At 38.6% G+C, this 17,747-nt stretch overlaps 1 protein-coding gene across 2 annotated transcripts in view; it reads right to left on the bottom strand.

The window, feature by feature from the left end:
* Positions 1-17,747, bottom strand: part of DLC1 (DLC1 Rho GTPase activating protein) — a 432,547-nt gene that overhangs the window by 402,697 nt on the left and 12,103 nt on the right. For both annotated transcript variants that reach the window (XM_062213382.1, XM_062213381.1), the window contains exon 2: positions 14,753-15,897. In XM_062213382.1, the coding sequence (XP_062069366.1) occupies positions 14,753-15,790 (1,038 nt within the window). In that variant the 5' untranslated portion in view covers positions 15,791-15,897. The remainder of the gene's footprint in view (positions 1-14,752; positions 15,898-17,747) is intronic.

Consider the following 17,747-nt stretch of genomic DNA (forward strand, 5'->3'; position numbering starts at 1 on the left):
AAATGCACAATTAGCTAGTCTGCAAATGCTGTCTCTTCAGCAGTGACCACTGGCTCTTTTGTATTTGGTCACCCCTTCTACTCTCTCAGTAACGATATATTTGTGCATGGAACTTAGTATTGCATCTCAGATTATTACTGACTATTATGGGTATGGAAAATAAATATACAGATATAATCTTTTTCGTAAGCAAATTTATTCTATCCTTAATATTTCTGCTTTATATTTGAGTAACATAGACTTCGCAATTCTTTTAAGAAAAAGTTTTACTCATTCAGAAATTTATAAGTGAATTTTTCTGCCATACATTACATTCACTATAAGTACAATTTCAAAAATAACCCTGAGAACTAAGGCTGTGATACAGCATGCTCAGCTTCAGCTCTGATCATTCCTCTTCAGAGTTTGTCCCATAACAAAATGTGACCAGCACAGTCATTGATGATTTTTCTCTGTGCACAATGTCTTCCCTGAAGAGTACATATCATCTACAAGGCCTGTGAGATTCTGTCTTGTGTTGCTACAATGAAATAATTTCTTCATTTATCTTATGAAGAAGATTGAAACTCTGTTTTTCATGCATGCAGTACATATCATTTCTGCTACACTGTAATTAAAATACCTTTGTGGTGCTTCTTCAAAGTGATTCTAGAGAAAATTTCCAACTATGCATTAGTCAATATGTGAGTGGGATATGAAATATCAAAATCAGAATCAAATTTTTTTTGACAGCCAGAGTTAGACAGTGAGAGAGAGAGAGAGAAAGGTCTTCCTTCCTTTGGTTCACCCCCCAAATGGCCGCCACGGCTGGTGCACTGTGCCGATCCGAAGCCAGGAGCCAGGTGCTTCCTCCTGGTCTCCCACGCGGGTGCAGGCGCCCAATCATTTGGGCCATCCTCCACTGCCCTCCAGGGCCACAGCAGAGAGCTGGACTGGAAGAGGAGCAACCAGGTCTAGAACCTGGCGCCCATATGGAATGCCATCGCCACAGGCGGAGGATTAGCCAAATGAGCCATGGCGCTGGCCCTCAGAATCAAATTTTTAACAAACAAGAATTGAATTATTTTCTTGACTTTTTACTTCTCATGCTTTTAGTCAGTTATGTAGTTAAGTCACCTTGTTATTGTCATGTATAATTATAAAAAACTAATAATATTCTGCACATGACTACATGATTCTTATATATCAATGAGGGTACTGCCAATTAGTAGAAATGAATATTTCATCTTTTAAAAATATTTATTTATTTGAAAGTCAGAGTTACAGGGAGAGAAGGAGAGATGAGAGAGAGACAGACAAGCAGAGGTCTTCAATCTGCTGTTTCACTCCATAAATGGCCGCAATGGTTAGAACTAGGCGAGTTTGAAGGCAGGAGGCCAGGAGCTTCTTCCAGTCTCCTATGTGAGTGCAAGGGCCCAAACACTTGGGCCATTTTCCACTGCTTTCCCAGGCACGTTAGCAGGGAGCTGTATTGGAAGTGGAACAATGGGGAACTTGAATGCAGCGCCTGTATGGGATGCCGGTGCTGCAGATGGTGGCCTAACTTGCTACACCTCAGAGCTGGCCCCTTCATCATCATTATGTAGTCGATCAGTTTTGCTAGTATATGTCCTGATAATGTTTTAGTCATTAAGCAAATTTTTATATTCTTCATTTTAATTTCTTGCTAACTAATCAAATTCTCATGGCAGTGAAGCCAGCTTTTTTTTCAGGCCTCATTCGTATGTTGCAATCTAAACAATTTGAGTGAGCTCATAATTTAACTAAAATTTCAAGTTTGAAAACAGAAAAATGTTTTGCCCAAGGTAAAGATGGCCTATGAAGTATTATCATCTTTTTCTGATTTTCATATAACCATGAAATAGTTTGCTAAGAAAGCTCAGCATTTTAAAGCATTGTGTAGCTGAACATTGGGTCTGGAAGTTAAGCCCCAGTTAGGATGCCTGCACCCCATATCAGAGTGCCTAGGTTTGATGCTCAGTTCTGGCTCCTGATTCCAACTACCTAATGATCCACACTTTGGCAGGCATGATGAAGACTCAAGTAGTTGGGTTCCTACTATCCAAATGGGACACTTCATTTAAGTCCCCAACTTCTTTTTTTTTTTTTTGATTTTTTTTTATTAAACTTTTATTTAATGAATATAAATTTCCAAAGTATAGCTTATGGGTTACAATGGCTTCCCCCCTCCCATAGCTTCCCTCCCGCCCGCAACCCTCCCCCCTCCCGCTCCCTTTCCCCTTCCATTCATGTAAAGATTCATTTTCAATTCTCTTTGTATACAGAAGATCAGTTTAGTATATATTAGGTAAAGATTTCAACATTTTGCCCATATAGCAACATCAAGTGAAAAAACTACCATTGGATTACTAATTATAGCATTAAATAGCACATTAAAGACAGAGATCCTACATAATTTTTTTTTTCAAAATAATTAATTTTCTATGCCATTTCCATTTTAACACCAGGTTGTTTTTTTTTTTTTCATTTCCAATTATCTTTATATACAGAAGATCACTTCAGTATATAATTAGCAAAGACCTCATCAGTCTGCGCCCACACAGAAACGCAAAGTATAAAAATACTGTTTCAGTACCAGTCATAGCATCACTTGGCTTTAGACGACACATTAGGGACAGATCCCACATGGGGTGTAAGTACACAGTGACTCCTGTTGCTGACTTAACAATTTGACACTCCTGTTCATGGCGTCAGTAATCTCCCTGGGCTCTAGTCATGAGTTGCCAGGGCTATGGAAGCCTTTAGAGTTCGCTGACTTTGATCTTATTCCGACAGGGTCATAGTCAAAGTGGAAGTTCTCTCCTCCCTTCGGAGAAGGGTACCTCCTTCTTTGATGGCCCCGTTCTTTCCACTGTAAGTCCCCAACTTCTGACTTTGGGTCCAGACTACGCACAGCGGCTGTGGGCCTTTGGGGAATGAACCGGTGGACAGGAACTCTCTGTGTCTTTCTGTCCTGCTTTCTCTGTATCCCTCAAATAAATAAACAGAAGTAGCTACGTGACCAGTGCAGAGTCTCTTCAACAAACTAAGTCAATAAAAAATAAAAGCATCTGTTTATATAATGGCTTTTGGAAAGTATTTGCTTATTTCAATTCCTTTCTAAGATTTAAGTCTGAGTATTTAAAAAAAAGATACTGACTTTCTCAAGAATAGTTGCAATGGCACACACAGATTCCTTTCCCTTACTCCTGCAGGTGCAAACTCCAAAGTGGATCCTTTAGAGATCAGCTCTAATGATCATGACAGTGAAGCCAGTTTTATTTTCAGGCCTCATTAGTATGTTGCATTCTAAACAATTTGAGTGAGCTCAGAAATTATTTAGCTAAAATTTTAAGTTTGAAAACAAAAGAATGTTTTGCCCAAGGTAAAGATGGCCTATGAAGTATTATCATCTTTTTCTGATTTTCATATAACCATGAAATAGTTTGCTAAGAAAACTCACATTTTAAAGCATTTGTGTAGCTGAACATTGGACCTGGAAGTTAAGCCGCTTGGAGGAAGCCTTATACAACCTCCCATGTGGAAGGGGGCCCTCACCTAATGCTACCTCCAGAGAACTGACTACTTTCACCCTGCATTGGGCTGAACCATCATATGGCTGTACTTGCAGCTGAAGAGCTAAGACTGCATTAAGTTCTGATACTGATAGCTACTAAAGTTAGTTAATATTAAAGTTAGTAGTTTGTGTGTTTATATTGTCCTACTAATTGTAAGCTCATTTGGGTGAGGATGTTAACGTTATTCTTATTTAGAATTGCACCACACATAATAAAGTGCATAGGACAGTGAGGCACTTCTACATATTTACTCAGTATATGCATATTCCAGTGTCTGCTATGTAACAACAAAATTAGATAGCAGAAATGTCCATATGTATTGAATTACTTTCTAAAGTCTCCCACAATCATTCCCAGACAGTTCATATTACTCTTAGATTCACATAGTTTAACACATACACACACATACACACACACAATTATTACTACCAATAATAAAGTCACACAGTGTTTACTATTTGAAAGGCATTCATTTAATTCATTTATATATAAATATTAATTCATTTAATCTTCTTCACGACAGTGAGGAATCCTGTTATACAGATGAAAAATCTGAGGAACAGAAGGATAAAGTAACATACAAAATGATACAGCTGTAAGTGAGGAAAACAGGAGTAAAACCCAGGCAGTTTGGTTTCAGAATCTATTGATTTAATTACTTTGTTCTAAGCACAACTCTAGAAGGAGGAAGCTGTGCAACCTGCCATGGGTGGCCCACGCTGTATTCCAGAACTTTTCAGTTGCAGAAGCTTTTTTTTTTTTTTTTTTTTTTTTTTTACAGGCATAGTGGATAGTGAGAGAGAGAGACAGAGAGAAAGGTCTTCCTTTTGCCGTTGGTTCACCCTCCAATGGCTGCTGCGGACGGCGCATCGTGCTGATCCGAAGCCAGGAGCCAGGTGCTTCTCCTGCAGGGCCCAAGGACTTGGGCCATCCTCCACTGCCTTCCCGGGCCATAGCAGAGAGCTGGCCTGGAAGAGGGGCAGCCGGGATAGAATCCGGCACCCCAACCGGGACTAGAACCCGGTGTGCCGGCGCCGCAAGGCGGAGGATTAGCCTGTTAAGCCACGGCGCCAGCCTGCAGAAGCTTTTGATGCTAGCTGGCATCAATGCTGAGAATTTATACAGATTCTCCCAGAATTTCGCTTATTCTCTGATAGCAGAATTCTGCAGTTCTTGAGTTATTTGACTGTTAGATCCTCACTTCAAATTTTGGTTGAGAAATTGAAATTCTTTCAGTTGATGGAAATGTAGATGTTTGATCCTATTTCTGTCTTATTAAACATTTCTAGCAGCCTGGAGGTAATGACTGCTGTCTCTGTCGTTCAGGGGTGTGTGTGTCACAATGGTTAAACAGCATCTCCAGTTTGGGTTGTATTCTTCCCTTCATCACGGCTTGGCCTTTTGACTAGAAAATCAAGCTTTGACTAAGCTACTCATTTTCTAGACCAAATAAGGATGGTATTCCAAAACACTTTTTAAACCTCTGGGTAAATTTTTAAGGTACATAAAAAGCAATAAGCCCCCTTTGAAGTTTCACTGGCTCAAAAATTGGAACTTAAAAACTGAAGAGGTTCATTAATCACTAGTTTTCTTCCTATGCCAATGTAGACACTGAGCCATGAAAAGAGTAGAAGTGTGCTTTCCTTTTTGCTTGTATTTCCTTTGAAAATTGTGAGGTTATCTCTAGAACAGCACTATAATTTTCATTATAGTTAAGAAAACCCTCTGTAGAGTAGAGACCTTTTTGGCAGCAATGGGTAAGTATGTTAGTTCTAAGAACACGAGCCAGAAAAGGAACAGATTCTGTTGGCCCCGTTGTGTCTGGTGCCCAGATAACAGAGGCAGGCTTGGTTATGGAGGGTATGTGAGCTATCCAAGCTTTTGTGGGTACTGGCATTTCTTTGAAGGAGGCAGCCAAAAGCTATGGTGGTTTTGTTGGTATTAAAAGATTAATAAGTTGGTTTTCCTTTATAGTAACAGAAATCTACGAGCAGGAAAGCAAATCAGTTTTGCTACTGCGATAACCTCTCTGAAATAGCCATCCATTATTTCATTTAACATCATAAGCATGTATTAATTATTGCTCCAATAAAGGCTGATGTTGGAGTAATATGAACTTATTAATGATCTTGTTAAGAACTAATGTGAATTTGTAATTTTGCTTCAATTCACTGATTGGATCAGAGGCCCATCACTCATCATAACTACATTTTTCAATAAGATCTGGAAGAAACATAGATCTAATTGCTCTTGCTTTCTCTCTCTCTCTCTCTCTCTCTCACACACACACACACACACACACAAATACACACAAACAATTATATATGTTTTTTTTTTTTTTTTGACAGGCAGAGTGGACAATGAGAGAGAGAGAGAGAGACAGAGAGAAAGGTCTTCCTTTGCTGTTGGTTCACCCCCACACAATGGCCTCTGTGGCCGGTGCGCTGCGGCCGGCGCACCACGCTGATCTGAAGCCAGGAGCCAGGTGCTTCTCCTGGTCTCCCATGCGGGTGCAGAGCCCAAGAACTTGGGCCATCCTCCACTGCCTTCCTGGGCCACAGCAGAGAGCTGGACTGGAAGAGGAGCAACCGGGACAGAATCCGGCACCCCAACTGGGACTAGAATCCAGTGTGCCGGTGCCGCAGGCGGAGGATTAGCCTATTGAGCCGCGGCACTGGCCAAGTGTGTATGTTCTAAAGACCCCTGGGAGCAAAGCAAATCTTGATTTATGTGGTCTTCACATAAATTTATGTACTATTTTCTGACACTCTTTAAACAAATGAATTTCAATCTCCCTTACTTTCTTTCAGCATCTGACTTTGTTATTCCCTTTCTCAAAGTGACACTAACCAGAAAACTTATAGAATTTCTAACCAATGGCCTCTTGACATTTTTGGTTATATACTCCTCAGTGTATTTTGTATTAATGTGTATGTCATATTATCACATGCAATTTAAAATGACAAGATGCATTTAAATAAATATGAATGGCTACTCTAGAAGTTTTGTTTTCTACACCTGACCTTGCTTTCTGAAGATAAATGAGTATATTATAAACAGCATTTACTATCACAGTTTCTTTGTTAACTAATTAGTTACAACTACCTAGTGGATTTGTGGCAAAGAGTAATAAACTTTAAGATTGACCAGAGGTACAGATTTTACATGATTCCTTTCTCCCTCTTCCTCCCTCAGGTCCTGCTCCAACATGAAACTAGCAGTGAGAACAGAGAAGAGGTTATGGTAAAAGAAAAGGATAGGTGGTCAAGGATTTTGGCAGTGTGGCATCATTTCCTCAGCATTTTTATAATTTGAGTTCTTGACACCTGATACTTCTTTCTGAAAATAAATACCATGACGAGGACATTCATTCATACAAACATTTATGAAAAGCTCTAAGTCATGGTCTAGATACTGCAGACACAAGAGAATAACTATCTTTAATGAGATAATGTCTTCATTAGCAACAGTAGAATCAACTGAATTCCAATGAATTTCCTCTTCAATATACACTGAACACAGAGATTATAAAGATCTATGCATTATAAATTCCTACTGTTAGACAGCATGGTGGGGAGACTCTAGTTAACAGTAAACTACTGCATGAACAAATAGAAGAGAGAAGCTGCAAGCCTCCAGTAATAAAGTAAGGTTAAAGACGGCGGAATGTTGATTACCCTGTTTTGATCAGTATGTACTGTACACATGTATTGAAATACCTCACTATAACCCAGAAAATGTGCAATTATTGGAATATGTATAATTATTATTAATAAAATGTAAAATTTTTATCATTTTACAATGTAAATAAAAATGTACAAATTTTGTTATTCATAAAAATTTAATCAGTTATTAAATAAATTAAATAAATAAAAATATGCATTGTTTTAGGGATAAGTCCCCTAGGTCTGGTGTTGTGAGAATGATACAACTCAGTTGACTTGGGAACTTGGGGAAACTCTTGTCCTTGCAATGTGAAAATATTTGAGGATTTTGAAATACAACCTTATCAGGGCTTCACCTTTAGCCTGTGGAGATACAGCTCAGGAAGGCTGGCTCTAGTCATCACAGTATGCGATGTAAAATGATAACAATGATTTACCTTCTATCTGCTCCACAATCCCTGGAGTCAAGTTCATGTTCCTTGTCTCTGTGAAACCTCTGCTGGTGATAACCACATCATGTTGAAATAGAGTCTGACTCCTGCCTGCTACAAATCCACTTTGTATTGTTGTTTTGCTTATAACTGACAAATGCTTCCTTAGTAAAATCACAGTTTGGCCTGTTCTTCTGTCTTTCTTGCTCCCTGTGTCTCTATCTCTTCCTTCGCTTCAGTGCCAGCCTTACAGTTTCAGTCAGAAGCTGTTTTTTCTGGCCCTCCAGAAGGTTTTCATTGACTGTACATTTCACAATAGAAGGAATTCTGTAGTTTGGCTCACAGTGAACTATCAGGTAAATAGAGCAGATCCTAGGCTGTTGCAAATACTCAATATTTACTATCAATTGGTTTCAGCAGACACCATATCTAGCATATATCATATAACTAAATGTCTTCACATTTGTAGTTGATCTTAGGAGAATTTTATTTGTTATGAGGCAAACTATTTGAGACCCAAATATCTGCAAATTTGTTTTTGGCTTTCTAGTTGTTTATCAGGCAAAACCCAGTTTAAACGGCATGAAATCATTTGTTAGTCTTCAGTAGAAAATAAGCTACTTACAAAGCTCACAGTTTTACCTGGGACACAACCTCAGCTAAAAATATATTGGAGAAGAACAGTCACAGGAACATGCTGTCCATCTACACACCAACTGGCCATGTAAGAACAACTTTTCACTGCCAATCCTAATCCTTGACTTAGGGAAATAATGGATATAAACAAGAGGATTTAGGAAATGCAACTTAAACCAGTGCCACTAAAAAAACATGCTATTGCTGTGAGTGTCTCTGCAGAGCTGTATATTCCTATTCTCTCTTCTATTACTTAACTCTGTCAATTTTTAAAATATTTATTTATTTACTTGAAAGGCAGAGTTATGGTGGTGGGTGGGGAGGAAAAAAAGAGAAATCTTCCATCCACTGGTTCATCCCTCAAATAGCCACAACAGCCAGGGCTGGGCCAGGAGCTTCTAGGTCTTCCATATGGGTGCAGGGGCCCCAAGCACTTGAGCCATGTTCTATTGCCTTCCCAAGTGCATTAGCAGGGAGCTGGATTGGAAGTGGAGCAGCCAGGACTCGAACCGGTGCCCACAGAGGATGCTGGCATTGCAGGTCATGGCTTAACCTACAATGCCACAAGGCTGTTCCCTTTACCCTGGCCTTTGTCAACTTATGTGGGGCATATTCACAAACTAATTCCTCAACTAGTCCTTGCTTTCAATACATCTTGCTATATCAGCTACAAGACTTGGCTTGACCATCTTTTTGGATTTCATGTCTTAGACAGGTTTTTCCTTCCCTTTTATATTCTTCCCACTAGCATTTTACTTTGCTCCATTCCATTATTTTGCACAATTAACTATCTTCTTTATACCATCAATTTCTATGAGGCTCCCATATAACAACTGAGGCAATAAAAATGAAACAGAAAGCCATATAGGGTATAAGTGTGCTTTTACTAAGTATATGTATATTTTAAAGATAGGTTAAGGAGAAAATACTTAATTTTTACCAGTCATAACTAATATATTATATTTTCCAGAGGATTAAAGGAAAGTATGTACAGTTTAATGTTGCGCTGCTGGATAGTTTCTCTGTAAGAAAGAGTGTAGGGGCTGGCGCTGTGGCACAGTGGATTAAAGCTCTGCCCTGTGGCACCGGCATCCCATATGGGCACCATGTTTGAGTCCCAGCTGCTCCATTTCTGATCCATCTCCTTGCTGATGCACCTGGGAAAGCAGAAGAGGATGACCAAGTCCTTGGGCCCCTGCACCCATGTGGGAGAAAGGTAATAAATTCCTGGCTCCTGGCTTCGGATCTGCTCAGCTCTGGCCATTGTGGCTATTTGGGGAATGAGTCAGCAGATGGAAGATCTCTCTCTCTCTCTCTCTCTCTCTCTCTGTCTCTCTCTTTCTCTGTAACACTTTTAAATAAATAAAATAAAATGAAAGAAATAGTGTAGCATTTTGATCAATATTAGTGATCGATATTATTTCAATTTATAAAATAGTTTCCTAACATGGAAAAGTATTTTGTAGTTAAAGTAAGTCAACAAGAATTTATACAGAATAATGTAGAAATTATTTACAGCCTTGTTATTACTTTCACACTATGGCATAAATATTGGAATATATTTATGTTAGGGTTCTAGTCCTCATTATAAGTATTCTTCCTGATAAAGTTAGGGTATTTTTAAAAGTTCATGGAAACAGCATAGAAGTTTATTTTGATGAATTATTTTTTGAAATCCAGGGATAGTTTTTTCATAATATGCACTTTCCATGAACTTTTTGAAGACCTGTATGAATTTTAATTTTTGTTTTGCACCAAAATAAACTTATCTTTTAATTCCATTTTCCTTTAACTTTTTAATTAAAGATTTATTTTTTTGAAAGAGTTTCAGAGAGGCAGAGCCAGAGAGAGAAAGAGAGGTCTTCCATCTGCTGCTTCACTCCCCAGATAGCCGCCATGGCCGGAGCTGCACAGATCCAAAGCCAGGAGCCAAGAGCTTCTTCCAGGTCTCCCACGCAGGTGCAGGGACCCAAGGACTTGGGCCATCTTCTACTGCTTTCCCAGGCCATAGCTGAGAGCTGGATCGGAAGTGGAGCTGCCGGGACTCAAACTGGCCAACCATATGGGATGTCGGCGCTGCAGGCCAAGGCTTTAACCCATCGCACCACAGCGCCGCCCCCAATTTTCCTATAACTTTCTGAAGCACCTTCATAGAATAGTTAGCCGACACAGGCTTGCCCAGGATGTGGATTCCAGTGCTGGGCCTTCTGTGATCATGCAACTAAGTTCTAGCCCATAACATCTTAAGAAAGAGCTCTGCACCTTCTGGGTCCTGCCTATACACAGGAGCAAAGGAGTACCCTGTACTGTCTCTTCTTTCTGTTTACTTGAACGTGGATGGGTGCTCAAGAGAGCAGAACACTGAGGACAAAGGACCAGGGATCTGAAAACATAGAGACTACATATTGGTCCAGGACTACTTACACCCAATTTTATGTGTGAACAAGAAGAATCTGTTGTTTAAATGACTATCATGCTGGCTTTCTTGATAAAAGCCAAGTCTATTGTCTTACTGATACTAGGTAACAAAATAAGAACCTGAACTTCATGTTGGGATGTAGGGCTTTTGTTGGAACATAGAATTAAATGTCTTCTCAAAGTTCAGTTTATTTTTGCAGTATCTTTTGCAGTTTATTTCTTGGATTATTTTTTGTCTTATGAGAGCAAATAAAATATGTTCATACATTTATATGATTATTATGGTTATACCAAAATATGGGAAATATTTAAATAGTCTTTCTAGAAGACTGAATTTTGGACTCTCTTTAATTAGTAAGCCACCGTCAAGAACAAATACACTAGTTCTTTAAAAAAAAGTCTAACCTCAAGTCTTTTCCCTACATATTTTCCATCTTCACATCTCATTTGGTTAGAGAAACAGACCACTTCTTAGACTGTCTCCCTCCTACAGACTTCTCTGGAATCTGTTTCTGAGAATTGTGTTTAACCAGTTGCCTCACCCTAGAAACCCAGCCAGGCCCCGTGAGCACTGCTCATACGCCACACAAACCCATGGCTCATTCACTCCTGTCTGCTCGTAATCCTTTTGGTTTTTGTTTGATTTCAGTGACTTCAATTTCATGATGTATTTTACCATATTTGGGAAATTATTAACCTAAAATGTTAATATTTACATATATTTTAAATGCACTCCTCTCCAATTGAGGTACCCTAATAAATGTACGTGTGGCTCTCCATGATGGTCAGAAGTATCTTTGGAAACCAAGAAAATACAAGGGATGATAATTTATACCTAAAGTAGAATGATTTCAGTAGCACTATTTCAAAACATATTTATGATCACTCTCTTACAAGTTCTGTTCTATTTATTTTACTCTTTAAGTCTTAGAATATCAGTTATATCCTGATAGAAGAAATCCATGTTTATCAATTAACTGAAGGATTTGGTTCAATCACATGGCCATCAGCTAATTAAAGTTCTTTAATTAAAATTATATTAGTTTACATTATATTAGCTACATATACTAGTTTACATTCTAACTTCCTTCTTCAGGCTCTCACCAGCACTATGGACAATTAAGCAAACTCCAGTTTCTGGAGGCTGATGTCCTAGAGACATGAAAATGTTGCACATATGTCCTTCCAAAGGCTTATCTATTTTAAACCAGTAGCACAAACATTTGAAATCAAGTTTCTGGCCGGCGCCGCGGCTCACTAGGTTAATCCTCCGCCTTGCGGCGCCGGCACACCAGGTTCTAGTCCCGGTCGGGGCACCGATCCTGTCCCGGTTGCCCCTCTTCCAGGCCAGCTCTCTGCTGTGGCCAGGGAGTGCAGTGGAGGATGGCCCAAGTCCTTGGGCCCTGCACCCCATGGGAGACCAGGAGAAGCACCTGGCTCCTGCCATCGGATCAGCGCGGTGCGCCGGCCGCAGCGCGCTACCGTGGCGGCCATTGGAGGGTGAACCAACGGCAAAAGGAAGACCTTTCTCTCTGTCTCTCTCACTGTCCACTCTGCCTGTCAAAAAAAAAAAAAAAAAAAAAGAAATCAAGTTTCTTGATATTTTGAAAGACCATATATATCTATATATAATCTTTGTTCATTTTATAAAAGTGATAATATTATAAAAATTTTTGTGCGATGCAAAAAAAGTTCCAAAAAGTTTACTTATCTAATTTTACTTTACTTTTGTGCTTCTGTTCATTGTATTCATTTCACCTATAATTTTATCATCTTTTTCAAAGAGTATGTAGGGTGGCAAGTGAAAATCCTCTTCTTTTACTTTTTAATTGCAAAAACTCAAAGTAACTTCTGTTAACAATTTTGTGCATTTTGGTCAGGACTTTGCATATTCTTATTCAATATTATAAAGAGGTTTCTACTCCTGTCCGTATTTTTATTAATTTCTATATGTATATAAACACTTTGTCATATGAGGCTTGAGTGTGCTATGCATATTGGTCTGTTACTGTTTTTCCCCCATATACACTGCATCATGCATGTTTTTCAAAGCTAGTGTACATGGATCCCATTCCATCTTGTCAAAGGCTGCACAGCTACCCACAAATGGATCCATAACTAAATACATTCTTTTCTGATGGAAATAGGCTGTTTCCTTCTTTGCAGTAACATGATGCAATGATGAACATCTCTGTATATATCTTTATATATATATATATATATGTTCTATTATATCTCTTAGTAAAGTTCTTAAATGGCTAAAGCCAATTTAAAGATATTTTAACACTCATTCAACACATAAAAAAAAAATCCTACACATCTTAATTCTAGGCGCTTCTCTCATAACTATACTTTTCCACAGTAAAATTTGAACTTAAAATTTGCATTTTTAGTCATTACTAGGCATCCTAAATGGGTTGTAGAATCAAAGTAAATATTTCACCAGACAATGCCACAACACTTTAGCATGATTAAATGCTTAAAATAGAATTATTTAAGTTAGAACTTGTAAATGAGCTATAATTATAGCTCTCGAAATGCAACCATGCTAAAGTGACATGTCCAAGAGCAAATTCTTTCCAGCATTCTTAGTATTGATATAAATGTCCAAGTGGTGAGCATATGTTTTGGGAATGTTTAATGTTTCTGTCGGCAGTTGGGAAAAATTTGTCTTACTTTAGGGAAGCCATGTCATAGGTCAGTTAATGCTTTCTTATGTCATTATTGCATTCTCTCCAACAGATTTGATAGGATACATGGAAATTTTAGGAAAAAATTACCTGATCATTTTAATCATAACAACTTTATGGAGTATTAATGTTTTTATACAATTCATGCAAGGAAGGGAGAGTTTTCCAGAGTGTGAAATGCTTGTACGACATACAGTCTGAGCACACTGAATTTTGCCCTAAGTCCTTGACTTCACTTATACTAACTTCATGTCATGTTACTGATCTAGTTTGTTATCAAAACCAGTTTATGGAAACCAGATTTCTTCAACATGAAGAGAGTCCAGGATTTCTTTTATTGTAGATACATAGCCCCCAGTGGAAGAAAATTAACAACATTAGCTTTGTTGAAAGAATTGCAATTATGAACTAACATTATATTAAGAGAAGCTCAAGGAAGTGTTTTAATTGTTGCATAAAAATGTACAATCTGCAGGGCTTCTTCAATGCCAATGGCTACATGGGATTTATAGGAGAAGAAATTGTGCTTGGATTTATATCAGAATTATAGAGCACTATAATGTTGGAAGAATTTGGAGAAAATCATAAAGATAAGACAAGTTTTGGCCAGGGGTTTACTAGTCAAACCGTGATTCATGTAACATCATTCTAGTCCTTGCTTCTGTCACTTGGGAATTTCTTAGGGGATGATGGCATCTCCAGAATTTGTCAAAGGGACCTTGACATAAAAAATAACTTCAGTTATAGGCATTTTTTGGGTCAAGAGTTAAAGAAAAGTTGTGGCAAGGAATGGAGACCATGATATACTGTGGACAATGAACTGCCAAGGTATCATTAAAATGACATCAGCACATTTTGGGAGAGGGAGTACTGTTGTCTTCATGTACATAAAGGGGTTATTTTTAACATGTGATTTATACCACATTTATTATGATAAAATTTACTTTTTGGAGGAAAAAAGGAATAGGCCCTAAACAACTTTCTTTTTCAAAATTAGATATCATTCTTCAGATAACCATGAGCTACACAATCATGAGTGAGTGGTGACTATTCAGTTTCAGTGAAAATGATATCAACCTTCTTTCTTCAACACAATTCCACAATACAATGTTTGAAAACCATTATGAATGTTACTGGTATCATGGATTGATTATCATATTTTAATTTTTACATATTTTGATGGTTTCATCGAACAGACAATTTGTGAATTATGCAGCCATGTTACAGGGCAAAAGAAACCTCTACATGTCACTTTAATCCAAGTAAAAGAATAAGTGATGATAACAAGGATAGTTCCAAAATTTCAGAAGGCAGATAATCTGCATGCAGCTTACCTTTCTCTTGCGAAGTCTGACTTGGCTATCTGTCGGTTCCTGGGTGGCCAGAGGCTCCTGTAAGTGTAAACACTGCATGCCATCTTCGGCATTGACCTTTGGAGGACTTCTGTTTTGATATTCTGAGAAACCACTCTTTTCCAGGCCATTTTCAGCTGGCATTCCACTGGTGCAGAAAGGAGGCTGTGGAAGGCAGCTTCCAAAATCTGCTTTTGATAATGGAGGCTCTCTGTCTGTGCAAGGAACAGCCAAGAACTCATCGTGACCCACATTGCAGGTGTTTCTTTCATTCTCATCTTTAGGGAAATCAGGTTTTCTTCGTTGCTGAGCAATTACAGCAGAATTAAGCAGTTGCTTCTCAGGCACAATAACTTTCACATTCAAAGAATCTAATGTATTTACTTTGGGTGCATCTTGAATTTCATGTAAGCTTATATCATTACAAAGCTCCAGGCTTTTACTTATAATGTCAACAACTTTCTTCTCTCCACTTTCTTCTACCAGTGCTAAATCAGCTTTGCCAGCCATTCTCCAGGAAGTATAAAAATCTTGGTTATTTTCCATGATAGGCAATGTCTTTACCAAGGAGCCTGCTCCTTCAATGCTATGTTGGTCTGATGTTTTATGCCCTTGGGTAGTTAAAATCTTATCATCGGTCAGTGATAGATCAGAATTGGTGTCCTCATCAGAAACATGCACTAATGTTTCTGTGCTGGCCTCCAGAGAGAGAAATGGATCTTCTCCTTCGGGGCTGTCATTTTCACCCACCTCCTTTGAAACGTGACCCATTGGTCTCCCAAGAAAATCTCTCAGCTCTGAACCATGACAGCAGTCCGGTAGTGAAACACACTTCTCTTTGAGGTCCACATTTAGTGTTGCATCTTTTTCCATACTTGCCTGCAATCTATCAGCTACGAGTCCATGATGACATGTTGTGTTACAATCATCAGAATTCAGAGGCTGTCCCATCCATTGGGTCACATGTTCTTCCCAGCTTCTTTTTCTGATAGCTACAGACATGTCATCATAGTTTAACATCAGACAGAGAGATACATTCCATATGAGGCTAAAGGAGACTGAACTTGATGAAAGATTGTTTCAAATTCACGGATTGAAGTAGAGAGTGAGTTTTGTCATTTCATCACCTATTAAAAATTTTAAAAATATATAGTTAGAAATACATTTCTAAAGTCCAAACACATCTTTGAAAAGACAGTACTTAATCTGCACTATGGGCCGGTGCCGTGGCTCAACAGGCTAATCCTCCGTCTTGCGGCGCCGGCACACCAGGTTCTAGTCCCGGTTGGGGCACCGGATTCTGTCCCGGTTGCCCCTCTTCCAGGCCAGCTCTCTGCTATGGCCTGGGAGTGCAGTGGAGGATGGCCCAAGTGCTTGGGCCCTGCACCCGCATGGGAGACCAGGAGAAGCACCATCAGCGAGATGCGCCGGCCGCAGCGGCCATTGGAGGGTGAACCAACGCCAAAAAGGAAGGCCTTTCTCTCTGTCTCTCTCTATCCACTCTGCCTGTCCAAAAAAAAAAAAAAAAAAAACCTGCACTATGAAAGTAGAGGTAAGAGAAGTTACAAAGCTTCTGTTGAATACCTTTAATAGTACTATTTTTAATGAAACAGCCTAGTATTAAAAGAAAAATTTACATTTAATAATTTTGGTCAAATTTAAAATGCCATTAAGAAGATATTTAGATTCAATACTTAACAAAAAATACTGGAAGAAATTTATTGCTGTAGCTTGCATGTTTTCCTGATTTACTTTTGTGAATACAGGTTGTTTAAGAAATTGATTTGCTGTTTGGTTTGAATTGCATTGAAGGCCACCAGGGAGCTGCTCACGCATAACTTGAGCCACAGTGACGGCATATGTAATGTATTAGTGTGTGAAAGGACTAATATCAACCTCAAATGACCAGGATGTATTTACTCCAGGGAGTGATTAAGAAACAGAATAATTCAGTTCAGTTCATCTTAACACATAATTTATGAATAAGAAAGTATCACACACACCATTTACAATGCTTTAGGAGAAATACATCTATTTATGCATCCTATTATTGCCTCCACTAGATAGCAAGCTAGTATTGTTGAAGTTAGAGAAATCAAATGACTTGCTCAATATCATACATTTAGAAAGCTCTGATTCAAACTAGGCTCTTATTCTGTCTCAGGCCCAGTTAGCAAAAACACTTTTATATCTCCATGGAAAGATGAGGTTACTCCTTCATCCTTTGCCTTTACATATCTTTAGTATGCATAAACTCTAAACCCCTCACACAGGAATGCTAGGAAACCACAAAGAAGATGTGAGCTTGATAAGACAACTGGGACTATTCTGGAAATTTGAGTATCATTCTCTTTGGCATTTAAGGAGTTTAGTTTGTATATTTCTGTTAGAATTCAGCTATAAAAATTTAAGTAAACATCAGAGTCATGCATAAGATAAGCTCAGAATAGAAATGCATTCCAGGTATCCATCTCTTTTTGCCTTTAATTGTTCAAACATTAGTTAAATTATACCAATGTAAATTCAACTTATAAAACTGACTAACCCAAAAGTTGTTCCACAATGAAACCGAATTACTAGACTTTAGAAGAAAAATGCCATTCAAGAGCAGACATTTTTAATTTTTTACTCCATGCAGAACTGTCAGCACATAACAGGGGTTGGATTATTGACTAGCCATAAACAAGATTAATTGCTGTGCTGGTTTTCGGTCACTTCAGTTTATAGAAAGGACTCTGACACCCCCCCCCCCCCCAATTTCAAGCTATTCTGACTAAGCATATATCCAAAGGAGAATATTCCCACCCTGTAAAGACTGGTGAAGTTAAGGAAGGTACTAGAATTTTGGTGCCATATCCTGACCAAAGGTCTTTCTGGATAATATTTGGTTCCTTCACAGGCCTGTGGCCATCTTTGAAAATGGTCAGCATTCACATTTTCCATGTTGGCATTCACTTTGCACTCAAAAGAAAATATA

Source organism: Lepus europaeus, chromosome 16, assembly GCF_033115175.1.
Source record: "Lepus europaeus isolate LE1 chromosome 16, mLepTim1.pri, whole genome shotgun sequence".
In the NCBI taxonomy this organism is placed as follows: domain Eukaryota; kingdom Metazoa; phylum Chordata; class Mammalia; order Lagomorpha; family Leporidae; genus Lepus; species Lepus europaeus.